At 36.0% G+C, this 17,665-nt stretch overlaps 1 protein-coding gene across 1 annotated transcript; it reads right to left on the bottom strand.

Moving 5' to 3' along the window:
* Positions 1-4,613: 4,613 nt before the first annotated feature.
* Positions 4,614-7,573, bottom strand: LOC117399919 (homeobox protein DLX-5-like). Its single transcript, XM_033999373.3, has 3 exons — positions 7,115-7,573; positions 5,888-6,072; positions 4,614-5,293 (listed from the first exon to the last, which is right to left on the bottom strand). The coding sequence occupies exons 1-3, from the start codon at positions 7,470-7,472 to the stop codon at positions 4,976-4,978; spliced, it is 861 nt and encodes a 286-aa protein (XP_033855264.1). The 5' UTR covers positions 7,473-7,573; the 3' UTR covers positions 4,614-4,975.
* Positions 7,574-17,665: the final 10,092 nt, after the last annotated feature.

Here is a 17,665-nt window from a genome sequence, read left to right as displayed (position 1 = left end):
TCTTTGTAAATTATAGATAATTGTGAATGTCCAGATTATGATAATAATGATAATGTAGGGCAGCAGTGTGGAGTAGTGGTTAGGGGCTCTGGACTCTTGACTGGAGGGTCGTGGGTTCAATCCCAGATGGGGGACACTGCTGCTGTACCCTTGAGCAAGGTACTTTACCTAGATTACTCCAGTAAAAACCCCTGTATAAATGGGGAATTGTATGTAAAAATAATGTGATATCTTGTAACAATTGTAAGTCGCCCTGGATAAGGGCGTCTGCTAAGAAATAAATAATAATAATAATAATAATAATAATAATAATAATAATAATAATAATAATAATAATAATAATAATCCAGCCGGAAGTATAATTATTGTTGAGTGTTACAGATTAAACTGTCCAGTGGGTCAGTCGTCATTTAGACACTATTTTTCTCCGTACACAAGGATTTACTGAGTGGAAAATGCACAATTGCAATTTAACGGGGCACTCAATGATAATGGCATGCGAGCAGAGCCGGATTAAGTTTAATGGGGGCCCGGGGCTGTTAACGTTTTGGGGGGCCCTCTTTGCATATTAATTTGCTTCCCTTTTACTACCACCACGCTCGATTAACATTAATGTCAAATTATTCAATCTTAGCTGATCCATATTTTACTTGATTCGATGTTTGCTTTAGCGCCAGTTTTGAAAATGATCATTGGCCACAGCGTTAGTTACTGGCAGTTTCAAATACCAAATGGTAAGTGCAAACCGCAGACTCTTTTGTCGTAAAAGCAAGTTATCTGGGAATGTGTTGTCCTTATCTCTTACGAATATGTACGTGTATAATAGGTTTGTAGTAAATATATATGCAGTCAAAAAAACGCACGCAGGATAATACAAGGATAGTAAACTGCGCTTACTTATAATGTTTTTATTATTGTTGTTTGTGTAACCCTACAACTTGTCGTTTTTTTCTGGGGGGAATGAGGCAGGCTGTGCTTTAAATCAACCTAAAAACTTCACGGAAACCCGGTTTAGAAAGCTGTACGGCATCAGTAAGTCGCGCAAGACTAAATTGGAACTCAGGCACAAACACAACCTCTAGCATTTTAATATGAATTAGTTTATTTGCAATTGGAACGATAATTTCTCAGTCTAAAAGAAAACTACTCGGAAACACACAAACCGAAACTACTACCCAAATAGAGTGAGAAAAAGGCATAAGACTTATTTTAATTTTTCCATGGAGATTGCCCCACTGTAATCCATATAAACCTTGGTCGTTTCCTCCTGTTGATTTCTCTCCATGTACTTTCTGAAGTAGGCTTACTGGTACCTTCACATATATTTGTTGGTTCTGTATTAAAACAGTGTGTCAGCGTTTGGGGTTTTGTTTAACCTATATTCCTCGCGATGACGCTGTACTTGGTGTGTTTCTGCTTTTCGGCGTTGCTTTATTTCCTATAGGCGCTGCTTTGTCAGACATTTACAGGTTCTGAACTGCGTCACATTCGCGCCGCAGCACACCTGATAAAAGCGGCACGTGACTTGATCGCAGGTCAAGTCATATGATCAGGCAGTCCCTGCTCCTCCAACGAAAAACGGCGTGGTTAAACAGACCTGTTGTTCAGAACCATAGTCACACTCCACTTATTGATTTTTTAGATTTTGTATTATATGAAACGTATGAAGTAGCAACATGAGATGCTTATATTGCAGCCTGGGTTGTTCTTTTGGGATGCCAACTACTCTAACGTATTCCATGGGGCACATCCACAGTTAAAATGACAAAACAGTCATGTTTAAACCAATCTTTAACAACCACTTCTTGCTATAGAAATCCGTGGTGCGATAGGAAGAAAGGTGGTTTATTTTGGAGGAATGCCATAACAATAATTACGTGACATTTGTTTTTTCATAGCTGTTTTTTTTGTTTTGGGGAGCCTGTGTCTGTGTTTGTTTGCACAGCCTTCACATTTTACTTGAATTATTTTCATTCTTTTACAAATGCTTCAACATAGTGATATATGTAATTGTGTTTGGTTATCTCATTTTTAAGGATAGTCTACCTTATTATGTCCACCGGGTTTGAAAGGGGGTAGTTGTTTGTTGACGTTAGTTATTGTATTATGCAAGGACCCGGGGGGTTTATTTTTTAAACTAGACCTTCATAGGGAACATGTAAGATCTAGGAATAAAACGTGGTTTTATATTTTTTTTCCTAAGTACTCCAAGGCATATGCATGGAGCAACAATGTATAGAAATTGTTTAATTACGATAACATGCTCCCGGCAGAAAAAAATACCCTATAACTCCAGTCTTTATTAGGCACACCTCAGTCCTTACATGACATGGGCTGTTATTGTTGTCATACATGTAGTTAATAATACATTCCCGTCTCACCCGAGCTAAAATAGCATGGGCTGTTTTGTTTTGAAGGTGGGGAACTTTGGACCATACTTGAAGTTATCCTCAATCATAAATAAATGGTCTCGGTAGGGTAGTAGTATAGAATTCCTTAGACCCGCATTGCATGACAATATAACTGGGATTTGCATCACTATTCGCGTTCTAGTTATCTGGACATCAAAATATCAGAAATATGTTTAAGGTCAAATGATTTGGGTGAATATATGCATTATGCTGAATGGCCTATATTTAAAAATTGTATATGGGTAACCCTAAAAAGGCGTAGTAAGACTTTTTGTGTGGGTATAGTTCGGGATATTTAATTTTAGAAGGCTATCCCCTAAGTGAATTTGATTGAGGTGAGCTGTGGCCTTGAGTGGCGCAGCTCTGGAGCCGGTCTGCCCCCACAGGAATGCACATTGCTTCAGATCTCTCTGCCGCTCCTTCGCCTCCTCTGTGCCACTCAAATCTGCTAATTGTAAAGAACACAAAGACACGAGAAGAGAGTCTGCAACCAGTCTGCCAGGCCGACACCACTATAGGATTCATACAGAAGAAAATGACAGATACGTACTCCAGATGCAACATGGCAAGTAGAATGAAGTCTCTTTTTCATAAAAGTATAAACCCTAGCCCCGAGCTACTGCACAGAACTGACATATGAATACAAAGCACAAAATCAAAGAGCTATTTAGAAGACGATATATTCTCAGTGAGTCTGAATATACTTGGTCCATGCTTACTCCATAGCCCCGTGCACAACTGGCAATCCCACAATTCGAATGCAGAAGCCTAAAGCACTTATTAATAAAACATCCGTGCCTTGTAAAAATCTAAAAAGCACAAACCCATCACTGCACTGAACATTAAAATAACTACAGTAATTGAATAACTTTATTGTAGCCAACAGCAATTAAATCGAAAATGAAAGACATAATATCGGTAAGTGACATGACTGTCAAAATCTTACCAAACCAAACTGTAAACCATGATCATGTAAAAGGGATGGATAACAGCTGTAAATAAGTGTCAAATAATGAAAGACTGGTTTTATTAGTCATAAATATGCAAACAAAAGTGCCAACTGGGAAGAATTACAATTCAGCTAATTTTTGAAAATGCAATAAAGGCTATAGAGAAAAAGTAGCCCTTATTGGAAGTCCACAACGAAATGAGAACGTTACTTCTGATAACTTTATGCACACAAATATTTTCCTTGGACATTTTTATGGTCTTTGTGTTTAACGTCTATCGTATTTATAGTGCCATTTATATTGGCAACATATAAAATTACAGCCCTTCTGACAGTAAAATATGTCCATCATTATTTATTTGTTTTTCTTATTGATTTTCTAAAATATCAAAACAGCAGCGCAATAGTAAGTCTATAGTTAATATGCTATACCAATTGAACAGAAAGATGTTTCTCCGTGTGCTGTCTGGATTAAGATATTGGGTATTTCATAATTTCTGTGGAGAATTCTAAGCCCCGTACATAAAGTAAACAAACCCGCTGTACTTGTTTTTATCACAAAAGCTACATTTGTAAGACGGACTGTGCATGTTTTATTAAATGTTTTCTTTTAATTTGAAAATGTCAATAATGTTTTATACTAGACATAAATAATCTAGTTTAATCTTTCTATTTGTAAGTCTATGGATAAAGTATTTGAGAATCAGTTACACGTTGCTTAAAAATGTAAGCAATGGGCCTTTTCTCCCTCGCACAACAAATAAATAAATAAATAAATAAATAAATAAATAAATAAATAAATAAACAAACTAAAACCCCAGTACAATTTCCAATGCCCTAACTTCCTTTTTCAAATGATTTACCTTTCATCAAAAACGCCCCAACGAAGTTGTATTTCTCAACCAATTAAAATCCCATTGACACGTACTCGCGCAGTGTGTTAACAGAACAGTAAACTTTCTTTCATGTATTTGTTTCTACTAAACCACGAAAGTAGTTCTATTTGTTTTCAATAGACTATCAATTTCTATACTTAAAAAGCCAAAAACGCTCTATAAAATCATTTTATATATATAAAAAATGTAGGCTACGCTTCCAGAACCCAAATTCCCCCAGGTTGTAATTTTTTTTAATGCAATCCAACTGGGATATGGGCTATGGTCTATTCTGGGCAGAAACCAAACAGAAATTGAAGATCTAACATAGTCACAATTGATTCTAAATGATTAAATGAGTGAAAACAAAATCACCTCTTTGGTATATTTTCAGAATGTTTTCATTTTTATTTAACCAGAATATACATTTATCTACATTTATTTACAGCGTTATGGCATTGAAAAAAAAAAAGTGTCAAGTTAATGTTGAGGTCATAAAATTCAAGGCACCATTGAAAGTGTCTAGAGTTGCACTGAAGTCCATTTTGTGAAAAATAGGTTTGTTTCTTTTCTTCCGAATTCAATAAATTACATGCACACGTTTTACACATTTTACACTCTTTTCTAAACCCCTCCCCAAATGAATTTGTCTTGCATATCCATTAATATATAAACACAAGTCCAAAATAATTAAATATTTTAAATAGCTTTTTTATTTTATTTTTTATTTTTATTTTATTTTAATATAGTGTCCCAGATCCAAGAGCCAACGGGTGTTGTACTGAGTTGGGAGGCTGAAGATGAGAATTGATGGCGTTAGATGAGGAGTACCAGGAGCCAGTGTTTTCCAAAAAACTCGAAGCAGTTGGATTCGTATTCTGTGGATGGGAGTGCTGGTTGTGAGATCTTGAGAGGCCTTGTGAATCCCATACAGCGGGAGACTGGGGAGAATTACAAACCATGGGGTCGCTAGAGCTTGGGCTGTGTTCTGGGGGGAGCTCGCCGCTCTTCATGATCTTCTTCAGCTTGGATCTCTTGTTTTGAAACCAAATTTTGACCTGTTGAAAAAGGAACACATAATAATGAATGGAATACTCGATGTTGAAAAAAGCTGCGCATAACAAAGACAAGTGCTTGGGATAAGTAAAGGGGAAAATGTCATAAAAGGACAAGTGTCTGTGATTAAAATAAACCCTTAGCTGTCAGGGGAGGAAAATATCATAAAATGGATGAAAATTGTATTATTTAATCACATTTTTAAATCTATTACTAACACGATTTATGTTTACAATTCAAGAGACACACGCTCATTCAACTGAATGAACACTTATAAAATAATGACTCGGTGCTTGTAGGCCCCTGTATAGTTTTTAAACTTAGACCGTGGAACTGTTCTTCTCATCCATCCATATAATTAAAAAAAAAAAAAAAAAAAAAAAAACAATCGTAACCACATCACTTGGCTAGGAAAATCACATTTAAAAAGTCGGTTCTTTTTTTAAATTTACTAATTTTGTTTTGTTTTTGTTTTTTGGGTGGCTGAAGGGACAATTGTTTAAGCAACATATTATTGTTCCTTCTGTGGCCAAAACCTCATTTGACTAGAGGTTTTCATTCTTGCAGACATCCTCATAGTCGTGAATGTCATGTACCTGTGTCTGCGTGAGCCCAAGGGAAGCGGCGAGCTCAGCTCTCTCCGGCAAGGCGAGGTACTGAGTGTTCTGGAACCTCCGCTGCAAGGCAGCCAGTTGGAAACTGGAATAAATTGTCCTGGGTTTTCGAACTTTCTTAGGTTTTCCATTCACCATCCTCACTTCAGGTTCAGATATTTCCTTTTCTGGAACAACAAGAAAAAAATTGAAATAACTGTAAATGTTCATAATTGAAATGTACAATATGGAAAATTGTAAGATAGGCTACTGTACGTTGATAAGGATATAAAAATAAAGAATGATCACAAAATATAATGGAACCCATGGGGTAAATAATTGCTTAAGTATGTTTTTTTGACAGAAAATAAAAACTCAAAACATAAATAATTTCATGTCCATTTCTTTCATATTATACTTTGAAATACAGACATCATAGAGAGTGGAGTCACTGTAATTTAACCAAGCTACCAAACTAAAAAAATACAAACCATTAAACATACAGGTAACGATAATGATGCGCCAACCTGGTTACATCTTGTATTAAATTGTACATGTTTTATAATACGGTGGCATAAACCAACGCGTCTTATCCGAAATAATTAAAACACAAAGTGTTTGAGTGCGGCGTGGATTCATTCATAATTAATAAAGTTAATACTGATATAGAGAGCTGTAATGTACCAAATTAAACATACAACTAAAAAGGTTAAAGTAAACGCCAGATGCGTCCACATGCACATAAATTATTACAATTGTATCTACAAATCATCGGCGACTTAAACAAAATATATTCGAAAAAATCGGTCTGTTCGTTTTTTCGGAACTGGAAATGTGCTAAAGCCGAGAAGAAATGATAGATACTACATTGCAGCTTCTCTAAAATGTCGTGGCATGTTACTGGATTTAAGAATTTCCAATAGTATGCAACTAAAATACATTAATAAATGCACGTTGTTCAATGTACAGGGCTTCACTGCAAACTTTGATCATCTGAATACATATTTGTATTACATTCACATGTTTCTTGATTGTATTTCACTAAGACTTATTTAAATAGTATTTCATATTTCACGTGCTTTGTAAAATCTCACAGTGAAATATCAAAAAAAAAAAAAAAAAAAATCTATTAAACCATGACTGCTAGTTTATTGCCAACGTAGTAAATAAAACTGTAATAAATTAGTATATACATATATATATAATATATTATTATTATTTAGATCTTACCTGGTGGGCTCGTCTGTGCTTGCACCCTGCTGTAAGTACCAGCATACTGGTGATAAGCTGCATTTGTATAACTGTTATAATCTTGGTAGGTTTTTGCAGGGTAATTCCCAGCAGATCCATTCACTCCATGATACTGGTATTGGTAAGCATTAAGCGCTTTCCCATATGAAGCCGAACTGGGCGAACAATAGCCGTGGTGGACTCCACCAACAGGGCTGAAGTAGCCCGAATCCGTGGCTGAAGACTCTGGCAAAGTTGGAGACTCCTGAGATGGATGATGCATGGCTGGATGTTGAAAAGGACCCTGGAAATCTGTAGATCTTATACTTGGAACCCTTCTGTCGAATACTCCGGTCATGGTTTGAGGGGCGCAGTTGTTCTGAGACTGAGAGTGTAGCTTGTATGAAGCGTTCTGAGGTCTAAGCTGACATAGCTTCTGCTAGGGGACGTTCTTTTACAAACTGCTGGCAGGAGCGCAGAAAATGGTTGGTTAAATCCTTAATTGAGCTCTTACGCACTGCAGGGTGGACCTGGTTCCATTGGCCAGAGCAACCAGACAGGAGTTACACCCTAACCCGTCCAACCAGTTTAGTAAAACAAAACTTTATTAAAAGTATGACATTTTTACCGTTAACATACTCCACCAAGACACATACAAACAACGCAAGTCAGATTATGCGATTGTTGTATTTTTTATAAAATGAGCACAACAAAGCGAAATGAAATAATTTGCATTAAAGAACTACACAAGCAGTCACCAATGCCTATCAATAGCTCCTAACTGCACACTAAAACAAAGACACTAAATAATAGTTTTGAAATCACATAATGGTATACATAGTTTATATTTAAATAATTCAATTTTTGCTTAAAATAAAAATACATACATAAATAAATAAATACATAAATAAATAAATCACAGTATGATTTAAAGTAGAGAATGAATCATTCAAGACATTTAAAAAATGAACGCACCTCACACTTCTTCACTTTCCAGGAGTTTTGTAATATTACTAACAATAAAAGTAACGGCATATTGTCTTGTTACTCAGTATTTGTTACGTTACATATTCTCAAAGTGAACACGTGAAAAGCGCGCCACCTTTCATTTCATATCACAGAAATCATACTACGATCACTATTTTAAAATATGTTGGCCTAATAGGAAACAAACATGAATCATAAATTGTATGTAGGCCTAATTAATTACATACTTTATTTAGACACAATATATATGTCAACATTTTCAAGAGACACTTTTTTTTAATTACTAGTGCTGCTGAACATTTCTTTCATATTTATCACCATACAGCCTATTCGATGTTACTTGTCATAGAGTGAATTTAGCTTAAAGTAAAGAATTATATATATACTACTGCGAGCCCTATTACGAATAAAACCATAATCATACAACAGAAACATGGTGAAAACACGTTTAGAAAACAAATAGTAATAAATAAAACATTTATACAACAACATATAAATGTTTATTCTATTGCCCTTACCCATCTGGTGGGTAAAAACGTAATTATATATAAGGCCTATGTTTCCCTTTTTAAAAAAAATACTTTTATCGACGTGGTTGAAGAAAAATGTGCATCTGTGGTTTCATTATTTCATAACTGTATTATTAATTTGGTTTCATTATTTCATAACTGTATTATTAATTTAAATGTCTTACAGTGTTTTCCTAGGGTTTCTATTGTGTTTGGATGAAGACGTCTTGTTTGTTGTATTCCGTATTGTATATTACAAAGCAGATTAACTTGAGGGTATCTGAGCAGAACTTCACTGTAACACGGCTAAATTGCGCCACTTGGTGGTAAAGCCTGTTATTGGCCACCTTTCATTATTAGCAACAACTTTCCCAATACTTTATCCATAGTGAATTTAAATTGTACATGTTGTTAAAAGTCTCTCTAGTCTTATTTTAACGATCCAAACAACGGCACCAGGCTAACTAATGAACCGCAACCGCGTGGTTATACGGATATCCTCGGCTGTTATGGCAGTGTCCAATTTAGAGTCACGCAGTTAATTAGGAAGAAATTATGACATTTGGGATGGATAATGTAGACAGATTAAAAGTGCCCTTTATAAACCAACTCAATATGTGTAGAAAAGTGTATTTAAAAAAAAAATCTATACACTGTTTATTATTTAAAATATTTGTTATTAAATTGAATAGTTATTACACCGTGTAACAATTATTATTATTTTTTTTTGGTTCCTGGGTAGTAAGTGTTATTTGCTAATTGCTTATGCCTCAAAAGTATAGAAAATGGCTATTATTCCCCACAAACTTTGCTTTTGTGACCAGGACAGTGATATTTTGAAATTTACCTATTTTACAGAACATTCCAGATAGATTCAGTGCTGAGTAAACTTGGAGTAACTTTTTTAGAACTTTCCAGTAATATAAATAGTAGTATAACAGGGGCCTTAAACCCACCAGGAGAGTTTAGTTCCAGCTGCCTAAGTGGATACATATCTGCATTTTTCTGAGATGGCATCAAGGTCATAGGAGACTTCAAAATGGTGGCATTCCTGATTGGTCTCCAAGGAGGTTTTATCAAGTTTCCCTGCTATCTTTGCCTTTGGGACAGCAGGGACACCAAGGCGCACTACCACAGGCGGGACTGGCCACAGCGGACCGAGTTCTCTGTGGGGAGGAACAACGTCAAGTGGGAGCCACTGGTGGACCCCTGGAAGGTGCTGATGCCACCACTGCACATCAAATTGGGCCTTATGAAACAATTTGTCAGAGCTCTAGATAAGGAGTCGGCAGCCTTCAAGTACCTTCAAGACTTCTTCCCTAAGCTGTCTGAGGCAAAGGTCAAAGCCGGTGTCTTCGTTGGACCACAGATAAAGAAGATCCTGGAGTGCAATGAATTCCCCAAGAAGCTCACTAGTAAGGAGAAAGCGGCTTGGAACAGCTTTGTCGCAGTGGTTCGGGGCTTCCTGGGCAATCACAAGGCCGAAAACTATGTGGAGCTGGTTGAGACTCTGGTGAAGAACTACGGCACAATGGGCTGTAGGATGTCCCTCAAAGTCCATATCCTTGATGCTCATCTTGATAAATTCAAGGAGAACATGGGAGCGTACATAAATACATGTTAATTTGGATTCATATGTTGTCTTTTCTGACTTTATGTGAACGAAAAGACAAATTTGCCCGTTTTCTCATTGGAAATAGGTCAATTTCAAAATATCACTGTCCTGGTCACAAAAGCAAAGTTTGTGGGGAATAATAGCCATTTTCTATACTTTTGAGGCATAAGCAATTAGGAAATAATACTTACTACCCAGGAACAAAAATTGTGTTACATAGTGTTATTATTATTATTATTATTATTATTATTATTATTATTATTATTATTATTATTATGATTATGTGGTTGAATAAGGTATTCATTTCATTTTCATAAACACTTGAAGACTAAAATCCTTTTATAAAAAAAATAGTTTTGGAATCAATGTACAGCAGTACTATACAAAACCAGCAATATGGCTGGGTCATGCAACAAAATACCAGTGAGGCGCTATATGACGTCAACAATGAGGCGCTATATGACGTCTTGCACAGAGCTTTGTAATTCTTTGGTGCACAAAATAGTTTTTAGTTTTTTTTAAATCCCTTTCTCCCCACAATAGAAGAGCCCTGCTGTGTAACACAACACAGGAAATGTGTGGAGCCCTTCAATACTGTACAAATAAACTTGCCTGGGCCCTCTAAATGGTAGCAACAATCACCATGACTCCCTAGTGGATGCATTTCTGGCACTTGGTAACTGTCAGAAGAGCAGTCCGATATTTTCTTAATGCAATATAATCCCTAATGTTTCTAAACCTTCAAATAAACAAATACATCAATGTAAACAAACACCTTTGAGATTGTATCCTCCCAAAGTGTAGTTTACAACTCGCTCAGTACTAAGGGCTTGATTTGATAAGCCAACATCCCAGGCTGTTGATCAAATCAAACCCTGCTATAGCTAATGAAATAGTTTTAGATAACTGGCCTTCCGTCTGAGTGTGGTTACTTTTCCCAGACCATTTACATGTCTGCAGTGTTGATATATTGTACATATCCCAGGCTGTAAATGCATTAAACCAACTATGATAAAAAAATAAATAAAAAAAAATAATGAAGTAGCTGTAATCAAATAATTTCCCCCAACATTTGCACCAATCCACACGTTCAGAGAATAAGAAAGAAATAAAGGCAATCGTGTTGACCTTATCTTTGTAATAATTATTTCAGGCTTTCTACAAATCCTAACTTGTGTATTTTACAAATGTATTTACTTTGCAATATTTGTATTTATTTGTTGCTGCTGCTGAACAAGCAACCCTACCTCTATGATGCAAATAACTATCTGTAGTGAAGTTTATTTTATAATCCCGCTGTGCACCTGACTGCAATTCAAGCTATGCCATTAACAAATAAGGATCTTACAAATTAAACCCAAAAGTGTTTTCACAGCTCTACATATTGCTGGATTAAACTGAGGGGATCCACTGGACTGTACCAAATTAGATTTATTTTAGATTTATAAAAGATGTGAATCTTTTTAAAAACAAACCTGTTTATAGTTGTAGCTTAATGTCATTTCACCCCATTCCTTCTGTCAACATTTCTTCTGTAATATTTTTTTTATTACCTGGTTGCTATGGAACTGCCTGACTATCAGTGTAATAGGAAGCTTAGCCACATACAGAATCTCACATGTAACCATGCATTTTAAGGCATAGTTTGAAGAATTTCGACAGCAGGTAATTGAATCGCTATTAAATATGTAGTCACATTCAATAAATACTTAAAAGGTCAAGGTGTCTATAATAAGGGAATTTTGCTTACATTTGACAGCCAAAAATTAATATATACATACAGAAGTTTTTTCACCTTTAATTGAACTACCACAGGGTATATAAGAAATTAACTTTTTTATTGACACATTCTTATTCCCCGACACCAATGTAGGCCCATATGGAAGATTCATTTTAAGGTCATTTCTCCAACATTGTAAACAACCATTTTTTATACAAAGACCATTTTTAAACAGCTTCACTCTTCAATATGTTGTTTATGTGGCAAGAGACAAGTTAGTTTCTGCAAATATACCCTGTGGTATTATCAATAAATTGAAAAAACTTCCCACATTTCCACTGGCTGGCGCTATCTTGCAAAAAAATAATAAAATAAATAAATAAATAAGAAAAGGTGTTTCCACTGCTTGCCCAAGCGGCTGAGTGCGGCTAGCTGGTCAGGTTTTGTATCTCGTACTTGATGTAGCCAAACTGGCTACAAAGGAAGTGCATCATCATGTACCCAGGAGGTGCGTGACGAGAAGAAACCGACAGTGAAATGGCTGCCATTGTCTTTTTTTTTTACTATAAAGGTCTCCACACACCGGATGCGATGTGATTTGTCCTGCGATAAAATGGTACTTTTGCTGGAACACTACCTTTCACACCAGTGGTGACAGACGCGCGCGATATACAGCAAATAAAATTCGAGAATGCATAATAGCGTTTCAGAACACTCATTTCATTAAAGGTAAATTAGTCAAATACACAAGATATACCCAGTTCCCTGGAAATGGACTGCCAGATGTACTCCACCATTGCCATATCTTTATAATTGTGTGTCCTTTATTGTACAGCTACAAGTATTTTGATACTACAAGAATGATCTTTTCTTCCGCCATTGTTTACTGAAGGAACGCAAGGGAAGCTGTTCCTCATTGGTCAGTTCCCTAGCTGCCGTGAGACAAAATCGCAAAAAAAGACACCAAATTGTATTTTTTTCGCAACGCTTCATTGTCGCTTCAGTGTAGCTTCAATGTTGGCCGTCACACTGCAGACAGTGTGAATGTCTAAAAACTACATGTACTATTTATTTTTGTCGTGCTGTGGTGTGTGGTACAACACATTCACTTGTTGCATCGCATCCGGTGTGCAGAGGCCTTAACTCTCACTTAAAGTGTACATTAATGCAGTGGCTGATCTTATTTTATATTGGTAAAGCACATGACATTTCTTTGTATTTTTAAAGCTTTATTGTATTCATGTTTTTAACTGTTTACGTGGAAGTAGTGCATGCTTAGAAATGCATTCCCTGACGTATTCTTACAGTAAGACTACAATCAAGCTGTTTTAAGGTGTTTCATTAATTTATAAATTAATAGAAAATACTCAAGAAACACACTTACATATGCATTTTATCATACGCAAATTATTAATAGCAATGAACGTTCTTTCAATTTCAGCTTCCATTGTTCAGACTGCTTTATTCTAAATTGAGGTTTTGCCACCTGTTTCTTTAGAACAATACAATACTAGTGACCTGTGACGCAGAACAATTTTCGAGGTTGGCCAGTCTTGGAAAAAAGCACTGAAATACTCTTTTAATTTCGGCGGTGCAAGACAGAAGTGAGACTCAGACGGAGAGCTGCAGTTAAAGCGTTGTTCCACACATTTATTAACAAATACAAACAAAACAGGAACTAAATAAACAAAGCACAGGGACCAAAATAAAGGACCCCATATAAGAATATAATTACCATAGCAAAACTCTTTCAAAATAGTCAGCTATTTCTACTTCAATGCCTTACGAAACAGACATACTGTAGTTGCATCTATTCAATTACATGGTGATAATATTACAATTTTTACCATTTCTCAACACTTTTAATAGTGAAATTAGGACAGGTTAAACGTGGATGAAGTAATGTGTGTAGGGCGTAATCTTTCCTCTTAATGTTACAAACGTTTTAATTTATTTATGAGTATTCCATCATTCCCACTCTGTTAAAACAAGCAAACAGAAAACAAAACAAATAAACACATGGAGAGAGGACCAAACCAAACTTCGCAGGGTGGACCAGGGAAGCACATGGTGGACCAGGGAAACAAAATGGAGGTAGCAAGAATGTCATGGGAATATAGTGTGGTCCCACTCTCTACTGTCCACATATGTAGCATTGCTAGTTCTCTAGAACCACCTACTAGGCAGTACAATCTGCCAAGAATCTCCATGTTACGGAGAGAAAAATTGAGTGGAGAGCTGCACAAACATGTTCTGGGGTTATCCAGAATACTTGTAGTTTAGAGGATTAAACTTGGCTGTTTGGTCTGAAGCAATAGACTTTCAGAATAAATGTGCCCTTCTTGTACCTTCAACTCAGGTCATGACCTTCTCTACTACCTCTTGACAGAACAGCACATGGCCCTTTTCCAATCTGTCCTTTGTTTTCTTTTGGTTGTCTGGGTTCAAGTGTTTTGTGATTATTTGGAGCATGCAGATGCTATTACGGTTTCTGTAGTGATCAAGCAACATGGAGAATTAGGCCCAGCTACCATTCACAGATAAACTTTAAGGATTAAATTAATTATTTCTAACTGTCGAAGAATTTGGGGTTAAAAAACTACCAAAACTAAAAAGCAGCAAACAAATTGAAAAAGATGCTTCAGTACTTTTTGTTAAACGTGTTCTTTTTTACTTTACATTCCGGCAAAGACAACAGTTGCCCGTGTATTCTTAAATTATACACTTCATCACTAAATCAAGAGCTATATTGTGGAGATCAATGATCCATATAGCACAAGGACATCTGTATGGTCCAAAGTCTAAACTTGGGTAAAGAGCAAGTGGAAACCAACAGGGTCAACAGACACTTGTACAGGAAGATATCCAAGCAATGACCTGGACAACTGAAAATGGAACCAGGTGGCAGCAGTGCTGCTAGTCCAGGAGATGTTAGAACACAGAGCATCTGTTTAGACCGTGTAGCCTGCCTGCTTGCAAGCATTAAAGTCACATTCCATCAACCAGCTTTGTGATTATCCAACACTGCAAGAGGCCTTTGATTGTAGATTCAGCTGGTCTCGAAGGAGCGGACAAACATGGGTACGGTTTGAAAAGAAATCACAAGTTGTGTGGTCCGGTGGTTAAAGAAAAGGGCTTTTTTTTTTTTAAACCTTAATTTTACTAGGTAAGCACATTGAGATTAAAATCTCTTTTACAAGTGTGACCTAGCCAAGAAAAGCAGCAGCAACACAATGAAACACGGTACAAAAACACAGATACAAAAATAAAATACAAATCATAATAATACAATCAACAATCAGTGAAACAGTCAGCAATCAAACAGTAACAAACAGAAACAAGTCTACTCAACTACTTAAAACACAACATGCACAACTCTCAAATAGATAATCATGCAGCTTACTCTTAAATTGTACTAAAGTTATTCAGGACTGCAACTTAAGTTTAGATTATAAATCATTCCAAGACCAAGGAGCAAAATCGGCAAATTATCTTTCAGCAGCCTCTGCACACACTTTAAGAACCATGAAATAAAAAAAGTATGCAATCTAATACTGTAGTTACAAAAGCGACTGTAAAGTATTCAGTTATATATGGAGGTAATTTACAAATAATAGCCTTATATAACAGAATATAGCAGTGCTTCAACCTTCACAAAGCCAAGGAGGTCCAGCCAGCCAAACTGTATAACACACAATGATGAATACTGTAACTTGAATTCGTAATATCTCTCAAGGCTGCATGATATATAGGATCCAGTTTGCTTAATGTTAAGGGCGATGCAAACCTATAGATTGTGTCCCCATAATCAATTTATAATCAAGAATATACAAGCAATTAGCCTTTTTTTGTAACTACAGAAAAACAAGATCGACGTCTATAAAAGATACCTATCATGAATTGCAATTTGGACCTTAATTACTATCTCGATTTTAAGGTCCATATTGATACTAACCAGATACCCAGATACTTATAGCTATCAACTATGTCAATAACTTTATTATCTAAAGTAACTAAAGATAATTCTTTAGTAGCATTTGTCCTTATAGAAGAAAATACCATAGCTTCTGTCTTACTAGAATTTAAAAGAAGCTTTAGATTAATTAAGGCTCGTTGAATGGAATTAAAATCAGACTGCAAATTATTGATTGCCAAGGAAGGGGAGGGATTACATGAGTATAAAATAGTATCATCTGCATAAAGATGGTACTTACAGTGTTTAATGTTATCACCGATGTTATTAATACATAGGATAAACAATAATGAGCTGAGAATAGGTCCTTGAGGAACACCCTTATTTAACAAAACAGGATTTTACATCATATTTGCATGTTTGACAATCTGTGATCTATTAGTACAGTCATTTTGAAACCATCCAGCTGGTTGCAATCCAATACTAGCACACAATAATTTTGTATTGAGTAATGCATGATCAACCGTATTAAAGGCCTTGGAAAGATCAATAAACAGAGATAAACATGTTGATTTTTTATCATCCATACGTTCAATGCTGCAGTCACAGTGCTATGACCTGACCTCAAACCAGACTGCATGTTGTTTAAAATGTTGCTTGCATCCAAGTAACATTTCAGTTGATTACTGACCATAGATTCCAACATTTTTGCCAAAACTGACAAACTGGAAATGGGTCTGTAATTGTTCATGTCAGATGGATTTCCTGCTTTTTAAGAGAGGAGTAACATAGGCTGACTTCCAGACATTAGGCAGTTCATTGGACTCAATTGAAAGATTATAAATATAAGTAATAGGCTCTGCAATAACTACTGCAGCTATTTTTTAATAAAAACGGGTCTAGGCCATCAGGACCTGCCGGCTTCTTACAGTCAATAGCTTGTAGAGATTTTCAAATATCAGTTTCTTGAAAAGAACAACATTGAAAGCTGGATGAACATGGGGAGGATAGACTGTTACCATCGGGGTTGCATAGGAGTTCAAAATTAGAGGCATCGCTGTTTTGATCTTCAAAAATATGACCCGCTTTTAAAAATGTTCATTAATGGCATTCAACATATTCATCTTCTCAGAAATGATTGAATGTCCTGATACTATTTGCTAAGGAAAACCACATGAATTTTTACATTGCAGAAGTTTAATTGTTTTCCAAAATTTAGTATGATTATTAAAATCTTCAGTCATGAGTTTAAGATAGTAAGCTGATTTAGCTTTCTTAATTAAGAGTTCTTTAAATTCACACCAGTCCTGTGTGTTTTTGGTCTTCCTAGATTAAGCCCAACACTTATTCCTTTGATGAATAAGTTCAGCAAAATCTTGAGAGAACCATGGATTTTCTCTGCCTTTAATTCTGAACTTCTTGCAGTTTTTTTCAGTTGGTAAAATCAAGTTTATGAAACCACTGGCACAATTTTCAAAACTCTTAACACAAGAACCAAAACCACTAACTCTAGTGGCAGACATCACAAAAAATGTTTTCGTTTGCCATGCACCTGGGAAAGAAACGTCTTGCATGCCGAATCCACGCCTGACATTGTTCTTGGGTAATGTCATTGCATGCAGCATCCATGGCCTGCAGAAAGGTGTCGTGCTGATAAGGTTATCGATTGTAAACCCTCCAACCAGAGAGGAAAGGCGAGTATGGTGGCGGGTACATGTGGCAATGTGCCCCACCCCTGTGTGCATTTGTGTGTTATATGTTATATGTTGCATGTAGTGTGTTAATGTTGGTGTATTGTAGTTGGTAC

This window comes from Acipenser ruthenus, chromosome 4, assembly GCF_902713425.1.
Source record: "Acipenser ruthenus chromosome 4, fAciRut3.2 maternal haplotype, whole genome shotgun sequence".
Taxonomy (NCBI): domain Eukaryota; kingdom Metazoa; phylum Chordata; class Actinopteri; order Acipenseriformes; family Acipenseridae; genus Acipenser; species Acipenser ruthenus.
The sequence above is the reverse complement of the archived record's forward strand: the minus strand, read 5'-3'. Positions and strand labels throughout refer to the sequence as shown.

Excerpts from the sequence above, each read along its gene's own strand:
- LOC117399919 (XM_033999373.3), bottom strand. The coding sequence starts at position 7,472 with ATGACCGGAGTATTCGACAGAAGGGTTCCAAGTATAAGATCTACAGAT. Across the intron at positions 6,073-7,114 it reads AGCACAGACGAGCCCACCAG|AAAAGGAAATATCTGAACCT; the intron begins GTAAGATCTAAA and ends TTGTTGTTCCAG. Across the intron at positions 5,294-5,887 it reads TTGGGCTCACGCAGACACAG|GTCAAAATTTGGTTTCAAAA; the intron begins GTACATGACATT and ends CTTTTTCAACAG.